Genomic DNA, 16415 nt, shown 5'->3' on the forward strand with positions numbered 1-16415 from the left:
TAAATAGTAGGCTTATTTATATCATCAGCAGATAAGGTCAGCACTGAAATGGGCACAGAGGTTAAGCAAATTGGCAGGGCAGGGTTGGATGACTTGCTTTGCTGCTGTATATCATCTTTTATGTAGGTAAATAGATTGCTGGAGTTACTAGAGATATTTCCTTAGTGTTTTCAATGAAAGGTTTTGGTGTGAATTTTTCTTGTTGACTCTGACTGTTGCTCATTTTCCTTATGCAGTACTATCTGTTTATTTTGGCTTGCTGTAGAATGAATTGTGCCAAAGGAAGGCTGGAGTCGTATTAAAACCAGGTGTAGACAAATAATTAGCATAGACAAGGAGACAGTTTATTTTGAAAAAATAACAAACCACACCCCAACTGAAGTAAAACTGCAGCTGAAATTTCTCATTTAAGGTAGATTTTCAAGTTCCTTAAGTAGTTTTCCCTCTGACAGGCAGGAATCTGGAAAGGCATTATTACAGTCACCTGCCTTTGGAACATCATCCCATGAATCACTCCTCAGAGAGGGAATAGTATTCCCTCTGCAAAGCACTGAGGAAGATGAAAAAAAGAAATAGGATCTTCACAGGGACCCTGCAAAGCTAAGCACCCAAACCCTCAGCTGCACATCATGGGCAGCCAGAGTCTGTACTCCATCAAGTGGCAAATGCAGACTGTCAAGATGGGGGAAGAGGAAGCTTGTGACTTCTGGCACCAGGAAGGATGGCTCCTTTTCCACCTGTAGATCTGTGACTGCAGAATAGTTTCAGTGTCCTGGGGAGCCACCAGAGCTGGTCAAGCATGACCCACATGCAGGCACTAAAAAGCAGTGGGTAACAGCATTTGAAGATCTGCCAATCTGACCTGCTCTCTGGGGATGTTTTCTGGGGACTTTGATCTGGGAAGTTGAGGAGAGACTGATGAGGCTCATTTGGCTCATCTTAGACTATTATCCCTTGCTGCTCATCCATGTGAGCACCAACAATACTGCCAGAGGAGAGCTGGAGTGTATCAGAAGTGACTACATGCCTCAGGCCCATTTGGTGTCTTCTTGGTCCTACTAAGTAAAGGGAAAATCTTTCCTAGGAATACATAGTGCAGGGTGACAGTAACAAGATTAATGCTAAAACAGGGCAAATAGAAATCCACCTCGAGTATACCTACTCAAATGCATTCAACCTGCGAAATGAGTAGAATGAACCAGAACTCTGCATGAGGTCACAGAGGTACAACATTGTTAGGATAGCAGAGGCTAGGTGGGACAGCTTGCCTGACAGCAGTACTGTGAAATGTGGATACAAATTCATCAGGAAAGAAGGCAGGGATGAGGAGGAGGGTAGCTGCCTTCTATGTTAAGGAGTAGGTTGGATGTATGGAGGTCTGCTGTGGGATGGACTACGGGAATGAGACTTTGTGAGTCAGGGTCAGAGGACAGACCAATGAGGGTGACACGGCAGTGGAAGTGTGTTAATGACCACCCAGTCAACATGAGGAACTGGATGAAGCCTTCCTGAAGCAACTCAAGGATATGTCTGGATCACAGATCCTGCTTCTTGTAGGGAATTTTAATCTTCCTGACATTCACTGAAAAGCCAACACTAAGGGACATAAGTAGTCAAGGAGGTTTTCAGAGGGTGTCTGGAATAACATCTTGATACAGATACTGGATGGATGAACAGGAGTGACACAGAGCTGGCCTGGATATTCCCTAACAAGGAAGTGGTGTTTGTGGATGGGATAATCAATGGCAACCTTGGCTGTAGAGGACACGAAGTAGTGGTGTTCAGAATCCGGAATGGAGTGGGTAAGGAGAGCAGCAGAATGTAGACCTGAGGTTCACAAAAGCAGTCTTCACCTAATTCTGGGAATTGGTAGGTGGTATTCCCTCTGAGGCAGCTCTGAAGACAAAGGAGCTCTGTAAAGCTGGTCAGGTTTTAAGGACAGCATCCTGAAGCATAAGCACTGTCCATCCTGACACTCAGAAAAATATATAGATATACTGGGGAACCAGCTTTGCTAAATGGGGAAATCATGACAGAATTCCAAAGCAAAAAGGCTGCATACAGGAGGTGCAAACAGGGACAGCTACCAAGGAAAAATTCAGAAATGTTGCCCAGACATTTAAAGATGGTGATAGAAAAACCTAGAAACAATGCTTGCAAGGAATGCCAAGAGCAACTAGAAAAGAATCATAGAATCATAGAATCATTTAGGTTGGAAAAGACCTTCAAGATCATTGAGTTCAACCATCATCCATGCCCACTAAACCATGTTCTGGAGTACCTCGTCTATGTGCTTTTTGAATACCTCCACGGATGGTGACTCAACCACTTTCCTGGGCAGCCTATTCCGATGTCTGACAACTCTCTCAGTAAAGAAGTTTTTCTTAATATCCAACCTAAATCTCCCTTGCTGCAACCTGAGGCCATTTCCTCTTGTCCTATCACCAGCCACCTGACAGAAGAGACCAGCACCTGCCTCACTACAGCCCCCTTCAGGTAGTTGTAGAGACCTATAAGGTCTCCCTCAGCCTCCTCTTCTCCAGACTAAACAGCCCCAGCTGCTCCTCATAAGACTTGTGCTTCAGGCCCCTCACCAACTTGGTTGCCCTTCTCTGGACACACTCCAGCACCTCAATGTCTTTCTTGTAGTGAGGGGCCCAAAACTGAACACAGGACTCGAGGTGCGGCCTCACCAGTGCCGAGTACAGGGGAACAATCACTTCCCTGCTCCTGCTGGCCACACTGTTTCTGATACAGGCCAGGATGCTGTTGACCTTCTTGGCCACCTGGGCACACTTCTGGCTCATATTCAGCCAGCTGTCAACCAGCACCCCCAGGTCTTTTTCTGCCGGGCAGCTTTCCAGCCACTCTTCCCCAAGCCTGTAGTGCTGCATGGGGTTGCTGTGACCCAAGTGCAGGACCTGACACTTGGCCTTGTTGAATCTGACACAACTGGCCTTGGCTCATCGATCCAGCCTGTCCAGGTCTCTCTGTAGAGCCTTCCTACCCTCAAGCAGATCGACCCTGCCTCCCAACTTGGTGTTGTCTGCAAACTTGCTGAGGGTGCACTCAATCCCCTCGTTCAAATCATTGGTAAAGATATTAAACAGAACGGGGCCCGACACCGAGCCCTGAGGAACACCACTTGTGGCCTGCTGCCAAGTGGATTTCACCCCATTCACCACAACCCTCTGGGCTCGTCCATCGAAAAAAATGCTTCAATAGTTGCCTTAGTGGGAAAAGATCAAAGAAGGAAATGTGGGCCTGCTGCTGAATGGGTTGAGTGATTTAGTGATTTATTTGTTTCAGTATACACAGATAAGGCAGAGGTACTCAATGCTTTCTTTGCCCTCAGTCTTCACCAGCAAATATCCCAGGTCTTTGAGCTTAGTAAGGGGGTTGGGGAGAGAGAAGCTACCAGCAGTGAGTAATGGTGGAATCAAGGGTTATTTGAGAGAACTTGACCCATGACAGTCCATGGGAATCAACAGAGTGTATCTGCGGGTTTTGAGGGAGCTGGGTGATATCCCTGTAAGACCTCTCTCTGTTAGTTTTGAAAGATCGTGGAGACTAGGGAAGATCCCTGTTGATTGGAGAAAGGCAAATATTATGCCAGTCATCAAAAAAGTCTGAAAGGATGAGCCAGGGAACTACTGATTGATCAGCTTCACTTTGGTCCCTGGGAAAGTCATGGACCGAGTCCTCTTGAACCACATTTATGGAGATGTACTGGGTTTATGTGTCAAGGTTTTGGTAGTGAGTGGGCTGCAGGGGTGGCCTGTTTTGAGAAGACACTGGGTGCTACCCCTGTGTCAGACAGAGCCAGCGCCAGCCAACTCCAAAACAGACCAACCGCTACCCAAAGCTGAGCCTATCAGTGGCACTGGTTGTGCCTCTGCGATACATAGTTAAGAAAGGATAAAAAACACTGCACAGCAGCTGTGAGAGAGGAGGGAGAAAATGTGAGACAAGCAGCCCTGCAGACACCAAGGCTGGTGAAGAAGAGGCAGGAGGAGGTGCTCTAGGTGCCAGAGTGGAGATTCCCCTGCAGCCTGTGCAGAAGACCGCGGTGAAGCAGGCTGTGCCCCTGCAGCCCACGGAGGACAACAGTGGACCAGATAGCCACACTACAGCCCATGGAGGACCCCACTCCACAGCAGGTGGAGATGCACTGAAGGAAGCTGCAGCCCATGGAGAGGTGTCCATCCAGGAGCAGGTTTTCTGGCAGGACCCGTGACCTGTGGGGGACCCATGCTGGAGCAGGTCATGAAGGACTGTATCCTGTGGGAGGGACCCCACGCTGGAGTAGAGAAACAGCATGAAGAGGAAGGACTGGCAGAGATGAAGTCTTATGAACTGACTGCAATCCCCATTCTCCATCCCCCTGCACTGTTCATGGGGGAGAGAACATAGAAGAGTTGGGAATGTAAGGAGTGAAGTTGAGACTTTTTTTCGTGAGGGCAGCTGAGACTTGGCTACCCAGAGAGGTTGTGCTGTCTCCATTCACAGCAGTTTCCAAGACCTGACTGGATGAAAACCCGAGTAACCTGTTCTGATGTCAGAGATGACCTGCTTGGAGTAAGAGGTTGGACTAGAGACCCCAAGGTCACATCAAGCCTGAATTAACATCTGATCCTATCATTATAGTTTAAGAAGGGAGACAGCTTCCCAAAGTAGCAGTGGTCTCTAAAGAGTAGTGGTCATTTGCAAGTAACTCTTATTATGAGAATGAGAAAAGATGAAATGCAATGTAGAACATGAATTCACTTCAGGTAATTTTGAAATTTTATAAAACACTCTCATGTGGACTAGCATGTCAAACTACATAATTTTTTGTTCAGACATATAGTATCACACCCTTACTTGTTAAACACTAGTAGAGTTTTGTCAATATGCTTTAAGCCCACTGTAACATTTTGTTAGAGCTAAAACAGAACAGTTTTTACATGAGGTATTATACACTTCTAGGCTGTGATGGCAGAATTTTAATACCTTTAGAGCAAGTTGAGAAGCTTGATAGAAAAAGAGGACATATGTACAAATGACAGATGCATGGATTTTACAGACAATGCTGAAGCATCACAAATGCTGTCAATCAAACAAATGAACATACACCATTTTATTCACTACAAAGTTTGTCAAAGATTTTTTATTGTTACTCTTAGATAAATAAGTGAGAAAAATGTTTAATTAAAGCATAATTTAGAGAAATGACAAAACAGCCCATTTCAATTGCTATCTAATGGTAGATTTTGACATGATAATATGATGTAAAAAGGGGTTTTCCTCTACGGACGTACTTTTACTGAGCTTCATTAAAAGGAAAAACTGCTACAGTCCAAATTCTTATTCATTTTATAAAATACATAGACTATATATAATAAGCCTATTGTCATTAGTATGTTTCGGTCAATAAAGGATTCTTAAACTGGCCAGGCAAAATACTTTTTCCATTATTGTCCGACTGCTTTTGCTCAGAAAATATCTGAGCTTTTTCCATATCCGAATATTGGTAAAAAAAATAAAATTAAGTTTTTGTTAGACTATGTAATCCACAGTTAGACAGGTTTATATATTTACTGAAACATTATGTTGTAGTTTCCAATACTAAAGGTTTTGATGCCATAAGATTAAATTATTTCATTTCAGGTAAAAGGGCTCATCAGAATATGACATTAAATTAAATGACAGAATAAACTTGGTGGAATGTCAGCTCCCCAGAAACAGTTATTTCTAGAGACTGAGAGAAGGTGGCTGAAATTTCTTTTAGTTTACTTTGTTATGAAACAACTTCTTTCTTAACATGTCACCAAATGCAGGTTATTTTCAAACTGTGTTTTGCTTTACATTCTCCTAAGCTGCACACAGATTGTCCCCTCACTTAATTTCTTCATGTGTACACATATGCTGTCATTCTTTTCATCCATAATACAAAGCCAACAGGAAAAAAAAAAGAAAAAAAAAAAAGAACTATGTGGTATGTTTTTTTCTTTATTAGAAATCCATGTCAAATTTGAATTTTCCTATTTACCAGGGTACTCAGGAATTTTGATCTTCCATAAAGTACATTACTGAGACCTCCCTAGACACAAGCTGTGGCTTAAAGGAGCTGTTGTTTTATCCTCCTGCTCATGTTACCTGACTGCAGAAGCTGAGATTGTTCTCTGCCTTTACACAAAATGTGTCTTGGGTTGTGAGGAGGAAATCACTCTGATTCTAACACCCATAGACTAAAAATAATCTCTGTCACATTGATCAGGGAAACAGTGGCTATATAATTTAAAAGGAAATTTTAGGAACGACAGTTTGAAAGCTCAGTCATGGACTTGCTCTGTTTAATCTAAAGAAAATAGGAGAAGAAAATACAGTGATGTGTTAATATGGCATGCTAATATTGCCAGCATTACATTGCACAGTCAGATGTTAGCCTGTGGTACCATTATTAACATGGTGTTCTGAATTCCCAAGCTGGTATAAATCTATTGACTTCCAAGATGCTTCCAAAGATCCTCCAAAAGGGATCTTAGGTAACAAGCTAACACAGGACATTTTGATAGCCTGGAAAAGTTCCAAAAAGCACTCAGCCTCAGCTGAAATGAAAACAAAGTGTGCCGTGGTCTTATAGGTGTGACAGACTTGTACAGATCTTGTAATTCAAAATATCAGGGATATGCAAAACATTAGTAGCAGAGAAATCAGGGGACCTGTTCTCTTCCAACACAGAGCAGGCAACTTTCTTCCCTGTAGCAGAGCATTGTCAATTCCTTTGATGAGGCTTACTACATTTTTCTCATCTCTGCTAGCTCTGTATGCAGAATGTTAATCATTGTATTCAGCATTGAGCCCTGCTCTGATACTGAATAACACTGAGAATCCAAGTCACCAGCTAAGTAGCTCTAGATATTTCTTACAGCCTAAATGTCTGATATTCATCTGATTTCAGCAATAATATTTGTTCCCATTGTGATATTTTTCATTTATTCTTTGCCACTGAATTATGGTATGCCATTTCAATCTCTAGACACCATTAATACAAGGAAGATTTACCTTGCAGAAAGGGGTAAGTGAAAAACAGACATGATCAGCCATAAAATGAAAGTTAAATAAACTTGTTTGATCAACCATTGCATATAATGGTTTACATTTTCCTCCATTATTTGCAATTAGTTAAGAATATGAAAAATGGTAATGCATGTGCTACCCACGTGACAATAAATGAGGAAGTACTGAGATATATCACATGTAGTTATCAAGTACCATGTTTTAAAAGTATCAATTCTATGGCCCCCAGCACGGTAATACTGGCTGTTAATCCTCAGGAATGGCTGGTACAATGTGTTGATTAGAGTGTAATAGTTTAATCATCTCTCAGTGTTAGGAGTTCATGTTGTAGTTTCACAGATCATGAAATGTGTCTGTTTAAGATATGAGCACATTATCTTTTCTTCTCTTTTTTTGCAGAAGGCACTATGTAACCATGCTTATTTTATCTCTGTCTCTCTTTTACCTGCATAATGGTGCTCATTAGCAGGATCATACAGGGCACAGGGGCAGTCAAAGATTATGTTTATTACAGGGAGGAAAAAAAGCATTTTCTTATTGGAAATGCTTTTTCATTGCAAGTTAAGGAGTGTAAACCATCCTTATCACTTCTAAACACTGCATCCAATCAGTTGTTAGCTGTAGAGCTTATTGCCATTGTGCAAAGGACAGCAAATTGACAATGTTTCTTAAATAAGTTATTACAGCAACATGAAAACTGAAAAGGCATCTTCTAAGTATATTCTTTCCTCAAGGTTTTGTGTTTATTTTTAGCTTCATGAAACTGAGTTTAAGTAGATATACCAATGTCTCAGAAGAACAGAAGGGAAATGAGAAGTTAGTGATTAAAACAGGTAGTCAGGAATGTGGCTTTTGGGTCTGATCCTCCCTAGGTGTATTAGTACACTCCTCTGAAGTCAGTAGAGCTTGGCCGATTTATACAAACTGCAGATCTGCACTTTGCCAAAGGACATACTTTGTAACAGTTCAGTGAACCTTACTTCCTTTTTTTTTTTTTTTTTTTTTTTTTACTACCAGTTAGTTAAATTTGAAAATGCACACTTTAGGCTTGGAAGGCTTTACTAAGCCAATGGGACTGTGCCTCCTTTAGATAAGCCAGACATAACCCTCTCTCACAGCATCTGTGCAAGCCTTGAAGGGAAGTGAGGACTGGGGAGTGTAGTGTGAGGAGACAAAGGCATAATTGTCACTTGGGAAAGGGAAAACAGGGAACTGGTTTTTGCAATACTACACTAAGACTCACAGAGATTCTTACCTGGTAATGCAGAATTTATTAAATACTCCTATTAATTCCAATTATTAAGCTACAAACCCAGGAAAAGATAATCTTTTTGGACAGAGGATAAGAACCAACTTCTTAGACAAAATTAGATACTTGATAAAATACTTGATAAAATTAACAGTTCCTTTCCTTTCCTTGATTTGTAGCCAGAGACAGCAGAGGGGCAGCAGTGCTGTCTTCAAGGGGAGAATAGTGGACAACTAATACCCAAAGATGAAGGCATGAGGAGAAAATGAATAATAACACGTTGCTAAGGACCTCCCAGATGAATTATTAAAAACACTTTATTAAATATAAAATCATCGTCTTTGCCCCTTGCCTTTCATTTTTTACCTTCCAGAAGACCTTTCAATGCCTTTTGTCTTCTGATGATTCTTCATCCATCATAGAAAATACTATGCCAAAATAGGACTGTTCTATTTCATCATGGCTCCGTGTCTCACAGGATGTGGACGAGGGTCACTCCAGCTCATCTAGAAAAGATCTTTCTTCTCCACCCATAAAAAAGAAAATATTTTTTCCTTCTTTATGTAAAAATGTTGTTAAAAAAGCTAAACTAAATCTAAAGCTAAAACCAACAGACTTAGAAACAATGATGGTAATGGAGTATTTTTTCATGTGAGCAGACATTTTCCCCGATCAACCCTCTCCCATGAGCAACCTAAAATTATAGCAATGTTAAATATTATGATTAACTCCAGTTTTAAGAGGGAGGCTACTTCAGTCAGTTGGATCATTGCATTCACAAAGTCTGCTGAAGTGTAGACTACCCAAAAGGAGCATCTGGCAGGGTGAAAGCTAAACCACGGGATAAGTGACTTCACTGCAGGAACAAGCTGAAACAAAAAATTGATTGTGAAGGGTGGTAGGATAGCAGCAGGCAGGAAGGCAGACAGGAAAATGTACTGATATATGGAAACAAGAAAAAAAAAAGGATAAACGTGCAGTCAAGTGTGCTTCTCATTTTTTCACCAGTAATTAAGGCCCTTTTAAATAGAAGTTTATTTAGGTTCAAAACTTATAAATCAACTTGTAAATTATCCTACTTATGCAAATAGATTCACTGATTAATAAAATTCTGCTAATAGGATTCAGTCTACGTATGTTATGTGGACTGAGCTACCATAACAATTCACAAAGCATAGGATGTTCACAATAACAGTGATCCTGTGATTTAATAACTCCTTTTTTACCACATTAGAGATGGGGACATGAGTCAAAAAGAAGTTATGGGGGACATTTTTGAAGTGTCAAAGTACCATAAAATGCTTTGAAAGGCTGTTTTTCAATTCTAAATACTTTTGAAAGTCTGATCCTTAATGGCTCGTCTCCGGTGAAATAACATGTCTAAAAGAGAGGTGGCCTGTAAAATCACATTTGCTTGCATTTCCTAAGAATTGGAATATACTGCTTTTAAGACAGTTTCCTATCTTCGCCAAATGAGTCAATATACATTGATCTTTTGCTTTCAGATCCTAGATTTGAAAGTAAGAAACTCTGATTCTTATTTAATCTTCATATCATCCATGTTGAGAGATAATGAGAGTGCTTGTATTTGTTTCAACATAAATTTAAAAGTTATATGAATATTGACTTTTGCTGGTTTTATTCTAATATTACCACTAAAAATGAAGCTACCTTTCTACTTTGAAAGAGTTAAAATGTTCAATTCTAAAATTGCAAAAGTTCAAATTTAAAAATATTAGTTCAAGAAAAAACAAATTAGAAGTTAATTTTTGCTGCAACAATAGCCATAACTACATAATTAAAAACTTTTTTTTTTCAGATGAATTCAAATTATTTATGAAAAGGCTGCCCATGAATTATTTCCTGAACACATCTACTGTAATGCATTTGTGGACAATGGATTCTAATTTTCAACGTCGCTATGAGCAACTAGAAAACAGCATGAAGCAACTTTTCCTCAAGGCACAGAAAACTGTTCACAAGCTCTTTGGTCTTAGTAAGAGATGCCATAAACAGCCACTCATCCGCATGCCAAGGCAGAGGTAAGAAAGCCTACAAAAACCTGAGAAACTGTAACTGCTGTCTTGATACTAAAATCTCCTTAAGGGCATAGAAGTGGGAATGTGAGTAACATACGGTACATGCACAATATACAGTCCTAATATTTGTAGGAGTTGAACAATCCCAGCTTTCAATATTGCTCTATTCATGTTTTCCTAAATACGATGGGAAAGGTCAAAATAAAACCTGATTTGTATATGACTGTGCAACTTAAATATAACATGAGCATACAGATTAATCCCATTTGGTCTGCCTGTTTTACAGAACCATATTTAGTGGAACTTGGCCAAGTGTAAAAGTGCCAAATAATTGTATACTGAATACTGAATACCTATTCTGAAGCAAGCACAGCTATTTTAAGAACTTTCCAGGTCATTATACAGTATATACCACATACTATTGATTTCTTGTCTCATTTGTCAGATATGAATTAGAATTGAAAGGATGCCTAAGGAAAGGAAATAGGAGTGTTTTAGTCCTCCCTAGAAACAGAGAGATCCTGAAAGCTAGCTAGTCAAATCTATATTAACATAAAGTGGTTATAGTTGATTGCGGGTCGAAAATTGCTTTATTGAAATTAGTGGAATGACACTAGAGTAAATCTGAAATGAATGAGCTTTTAAGTATGTTATTCTGAGCGCAAGCATTATGGGCCTAGTCCAGTGACTCCTGCATTTAGCATGTATCTCCATCAATTTTAAGGAAATCTAGTTTAGGTTCAGTGTTTCAGAACAGCCAAGGGTACTTTACTCTCCCCTGCTTTCAGCTCTCCTATTGCAAGCTAAGGATCCATCAATTCCGCTTTGCCTTTTGGTGGCACTTAGCTAACCCTTCCCCTTTTTCTTTCAGGAGACAACTGTTACTGCTCTCATGCTCCCCTTTTTCTACATACTGTGCTTTTCTTTGTGATCTGTTAGTTGAAAGAAAAAATGTATTTTTCACTTGTGGGGTCATTTCATAATTAGAAAACATTCCACTAAGGAAGGTTATATAGTCACTCCAGTGCTTCAACATCATCTCCTGTGTTTCTTGGGCATGACCTGAATGAGCATTCTGCCAAAGAGACGATTCAACATGAAAGATGTCAGCAGGAACTCAGAGCTTTTTAAAATACAAGAAACAAAATCCAACCTCACTTTCTTTTTTTTCTGTACCAAAATTTAAAATAATCAGGTCTTGCAAAATAACCACTATAGGGTTTTGGGGCAATCTTTGGTTGCCATTGGTAATGGCAATGATAGAGTACAGATGAACTGAGATATAAAAAGCAAAGAGCATTGAAACGATTGATCAAAACACACCTTTCTTGTTATATGAAGGATATTTTTTTTTCAAATGCAGAACTTGTGAGTTTGTGGTTTATCAGTTAAAAAAAAGATGTGGCGCTATGCAAAAAAAGATGTGGACAGGCTGGAAGGGGTCCAGAGAAGGGCCACAAAGACGATCAAAGGACTGGGAAGCCTGCCATATGAGGAAAGGCTGAGAGAACTGGGTTTGTTCAGCCTTGAGAAAAGAAGGCTTAGGGGACACCTTACCACCATGTTTCGGTATTTAAAGGCTGGCTACGAACAAGATGGAGACTCCCTTTTTACAAGAAGTCACATGGAAAAGTTGAGGGGTAATGGGTACAAGTTACTCCTGGGGAGATTCCAGTTGGACACAAGAGGAAAATTTTTCACAATGAGAACAATTAGCCATTGGAATAATCTCCCCAGGAGTGTGGTGGATTCCCCAATGCTCGACTCTTTTAAGATTCAGCTGGACAGGGTGCTGGGCCATCTTGTCCAGACCATGCTTTTGCCAAGAAAGGTTGGACCAGATGATCCTTGAGGTCCCTTCCAACTGGTATTCTATGATAATACATTTTACTAGCAATGAGTTTGCCTGTTTTACAGGGAGTTGTAATAAACTTTCCTAACAGTTTGATTTTGCAATGCATATCTAACTTAGGAATATCATAACTTACTTTTAAGATAATTATGTCCCATTTTAGTGACTACCCTAAAATTTTTTCCAGTCAATACGGAGGGAGATTGGACATATGATGACATAATGATGACCAATAGATGGCTCAAAGATCAGTGCTAAAGGCAGGTTTGGAATACTTACCTAGTGGGATGCATTTGCTAAAAGAGAGCATTTTCAAAGGCTGGATTCCATCTGACTACCTGGGAAAATTGCCTTCTGACATCAAGGCTTTTATGGCTGATAAGAAGAGCTTTAAACTGAGAAGTGAGGGGGAAAGGTCAAAAGAAACTGGTTTAATTTTGAAACCTGGTTAAAAAAACCCTGATAGACCAAGATACTGAGATGGATAAAGGAATATCAGTGGTGAAAAGATGGATAGTGAGGTGAAAGAAAACACAGCTATTGATTGAATAGTATTCAGGTACTTCTCGTGGTGAGAGTATACCTAATCTGAAAAAGGTAGTGGATTTTTCAATACAGAACTACTAACAGGTAAGCACACAAATGAATAGCAGATAATGCAATGGAGAATGAATACCTGAGTAATGCAATGGAGAAACATGAATTATTGCTCAGCCTGTAAAAACAGACATTTCAGCAGAAAGTGAGTGGAATAACCCCAAAACCAAGTACTAAAATTTCTTGTGTTTAAGGGAAGGAAGATAGAAATAAAAGCAAAAATCACAGCTTCATGTTCCAATGATATTCTAGGCTCCAAAGAAATGAGAAGGGGGAATTGGAACAAAATGCAATCCTTCCTAAAGGCTTTCCAAACAACTCCTTCCGATTACTGTTTGGGCTCTGCTATTGATGGTTAAGGGTGAATTTTATTATAGAAGGAGAAATGAGACAGATTTAATGGAGATATAAATACTATTTAAATTGTACTTTATGCGCACTTGTCTTTTCAGATACAAAATAAAGAACCAATGCTTCAGTTTTTAATAAAGGTCATGATGCTGGCAGTGAGTAAAAACAAAGTAACTGTGCTAATGTTTAATTTTACACTGTATTTCACAAGTCAACAGAAGATATATACAAAGGATTTTTAAAGGAATATCTCAGAAGTGAGAGCTGGTTTTCTCTTTCATGAAGCTGGGACTTATGTCCTAAAAGTTTAATACAATTAATGAAACTTTCTATGAAACTGAGTTTTATAGGAATTTATAGAAATTTTATAGGAATAAATTGCCATATACATGCTTATATCTGGCATGTAGTCTGCCAGAAATCATTCCATTGCACTTGAAGGAGCTCTTACATACAGTCAAGGTTATAATTAATTACTGAAAATACCTGTCTCTTTTCTCTGGCCTCAAAATTTTGCTACTGAACATGAAACAAATTGTTGCTTGTTTTTTTTAAATGGGATTCAATTAATCAGTTAGATCGAGTTGCTTGCAACTTTTTCCATATTTCCTGAAGAACCAAGCCACTTAATAATCATAAAACTAAATTACATTTATATGTTAAATTTCTAATCCTTGAACCAAAATACCTTTGAATCCTCTCCTAACATCATTGTTCATAGTAGAAAAGAGTCAATCAACTGCAAGTTTAAGAAACTACATTCCTGTGTCTCCTTTTCAAACATAGTTTATATTCTTCAGCTAGAATAGTGTACAAATAGTTTTCTTTCAGTCTGCACTAGCGATCGGAACAATGTCTTTTTTACTGCAGCACTTTTGTATACACTGGGGATGGGAACAGGATTACTATTTTTATTTTATTCTGTTCATTGCAAATCTTTTCAAGTTCCAGATGTTCTCCCAGATTTCAAGCTTTCTTTCATTAACATGAAGCAGACCATTGTTCCTTTTCCTGAAAGTCAAATCATGCCAAGATACATCAAATTCCATAGATTTCCATTATAAACCATTACGGTACTGCTCAGTGTACCTTTTAAAATTCACCTGAATTAATCAATACACTTTCTGTAATCAGTGAAGTATTTACTTGTCTGAGTTCAAAGAAAAATACCAACTGAAAATTCAAAACCAACAGGAGCACAGAAATTGCTATGTAGATAATCTGTTCCCATGTTGTATAGAGGGATGGAATGATAAAACATTCAATTTCAAGAGATAAAGAATAAAACAAGATTAAAAAAAATGCACTCTGAAAAAGAAACTTGATGTTCTGTGGAGTAATGCTACCAGGTGAGCTACTGCCTCTATGCATTCGAGGCTCTGCTCCTTCAAAAGGCTCAAGTGATTATTACTAATATGTTCTCATTGCATTGACACATTAGCCTTAAAAACTTGCAGTATCATATGCTCATTCATTGAGTTTGCTTGGCCAGAGTCTACTGCATGCAGCAATTGTTATTCCACTAGATGGCCAGCTCTTGCTGCAGTTTTTATACAGGAAAGTTGTTGAAACACCGCTAGTGGCACAATACATTTTGCTTTGCAGGAATCTGTAGGTGTTGTAAAATGTATATAGCAGAGTTTTTGAAACAATGTTAGAAGCACAATACATTTTGCTTTGTAGGAATCAAGATGAGGTGCAAACCCACATGTCTGCCTAAGCTCATCATGCATATTTCTGTATTAGGACCATGAGGTGCAAGGAACAATTGTTAATCTTCAGAAGAAGTTTGCATATGGTATCTGTGGTCTAGTACATCTACTCTGAGAAAAGGACTGATGTAGTCATTAAGTTAGTCCAAGCTCTCTATTCCAGCAGCATCTTTCTCAGATGAGGTGAGAAAGTGATACCTTATTACAGGCAGCAAAGGGCAGGCTACCTCATAGCTTAGGCTGAGCACTGAGACTCATACCTGCACTGAAAGATGAGATCTGTGCATGCATAATCTCATGTTAACGTCACCTTTGGATTGAATCTTCTCATTTTTCAAAGACAAAATAAGTGGAGGGAATAAAGAAATATCAATTTTACTCAATAAGGATGTCCATATAGGACACTGTAGCTCACATATGCAATGGGAAGAGGTAAAGCAGCGAGCAAAGTTGTGGTTATACAATTGTCACTGTGTTATGGGGAGGGAAAGTTGGTTTTGTCTCTGTTTTGGTTAACATATCGGTAAGATTTCTTTTCAAACATGATGACTATATGCTGAGAAGCTGAAAATCACAGGAACAGAAGACCTGATCCTACCCATGAATTGCTGTCAGTGAAACACCTGAACCAGAGCTGAGGGTAAGCAGGCACTTACATCCACCCAAATTATGGAACAAAAATGACAAAACTAGAATATCTATGCTTAAGAGCATAAAAGAAATATAAACTGTGTTGGTGGAAGAGAATGTTCACATCTTCACTTTCCCAAATATTTTTCAATAAGAATGGCAATGATTTCCTGTGATTGGATTTAATATTCAAACACTACTGAAAGACATTGAAGACAAGGAAAAACTTTCATTTCTTCTTTCAGAAGTAGCAGTTCAGCACTTGATTTCACTCTTTTCTGTGTCATTCAAATTGGTTCCTTGGCTAATGTTACCCATTTGAGTGAATGCACTCAGTACAGTATATTGCTATATATACAAACCTTATTTGTATGCAGTTTAAATCACCTCATAATGAAAAAGCATCGCTTGAGTCCAAATTTAACCAGCAGAATTTGTGATTTAATAAAGACATAAACAAAAGTATTAAAAGGAGAAACATAATGTAAATACAACAATAAGCCAGTGGAAAAAATTACATCTTCCTTGGCATAATAACAAAATGGAAAACTGCTGCAGAAACTGCAACTGAAGATTATGAGCAACTGAAGTAAATAAGACTTTTAATTATAAAAGACCAAGGTACAACATTTGCACACAAAAGCATTTAATCTTAAATAAAATGTCAGTATTTGAATTTTTGAAAAGACTGGATGCTTAATATTACCATATAATTTACAGTGAAGATGTTGGTTATACCAAGAGTCTAGCCAGTTTTTTAAAGGATCTTATTCCGGTAATGCAAGCTGAAGGCAAATACCGACAAAACTATGTAATAACTTTTAAAAAATACCTTAATAATCATAGAAAAATCCTTGTTTCTGAAAGGAAAGCCATTCTCAGCAACCTTATGTTTGAAACATGTCCTTATCTTCATAAAGGAT

The 16415-nt window shown here is 38.9% G+C and overlaps 1 protein-coding gene and 1 long non-coding RNA gene across 4 annotated transcripts in view; one reads left to right on the forward strand and one right to left on the reverse strand.

Moving 5' to 3' along the window:
• BRINP3 (BMP/retinoic acid inducible neural specific 3) overlaps positions 1 to 16415 on the forward strand; it is a 234131-nt gene that overhangs the window by 183135 nt on the left and 34581 nt on the right. For all 3 annotated transcript variants that reach the window (XM_069789550.1, XM_069789553.1, XM_069789551.1), the window contains one exon: positions 10131 to 10353. In XM_069789550.1, coding sequence (XP_069645651.1) covers positions 10131 to 10353 — 223 coding nt within the window. The remainder of the gene's footprint in view (positions 1 to 10130; positions 10354 to 16415) is intronic.
• The window catches only part of LOC138686444 (uncharacterized), an 86759-nt gene that overhangs the window by 5454 nt on the left and 64890 nt on the right, over positions 1 to 16415 (reverse strand). The gene's annotated exons all lie outside the window — the stretch shown is intronic.

The sequence above is a fragment of the Haliaeetus albicilla genome, chromosome 8 (assembly GCF_947461875.1).
Source record: "Haliaeetus albicilla chromosome 8, bHalAlb1.1, whole genome shotgun sequence".
NCBI lineage: Eukaryota > Metazoa > Chordata > Aves > Accipitriformes > Accipitridae > Haliaeetus > Haliaeetus albicilla.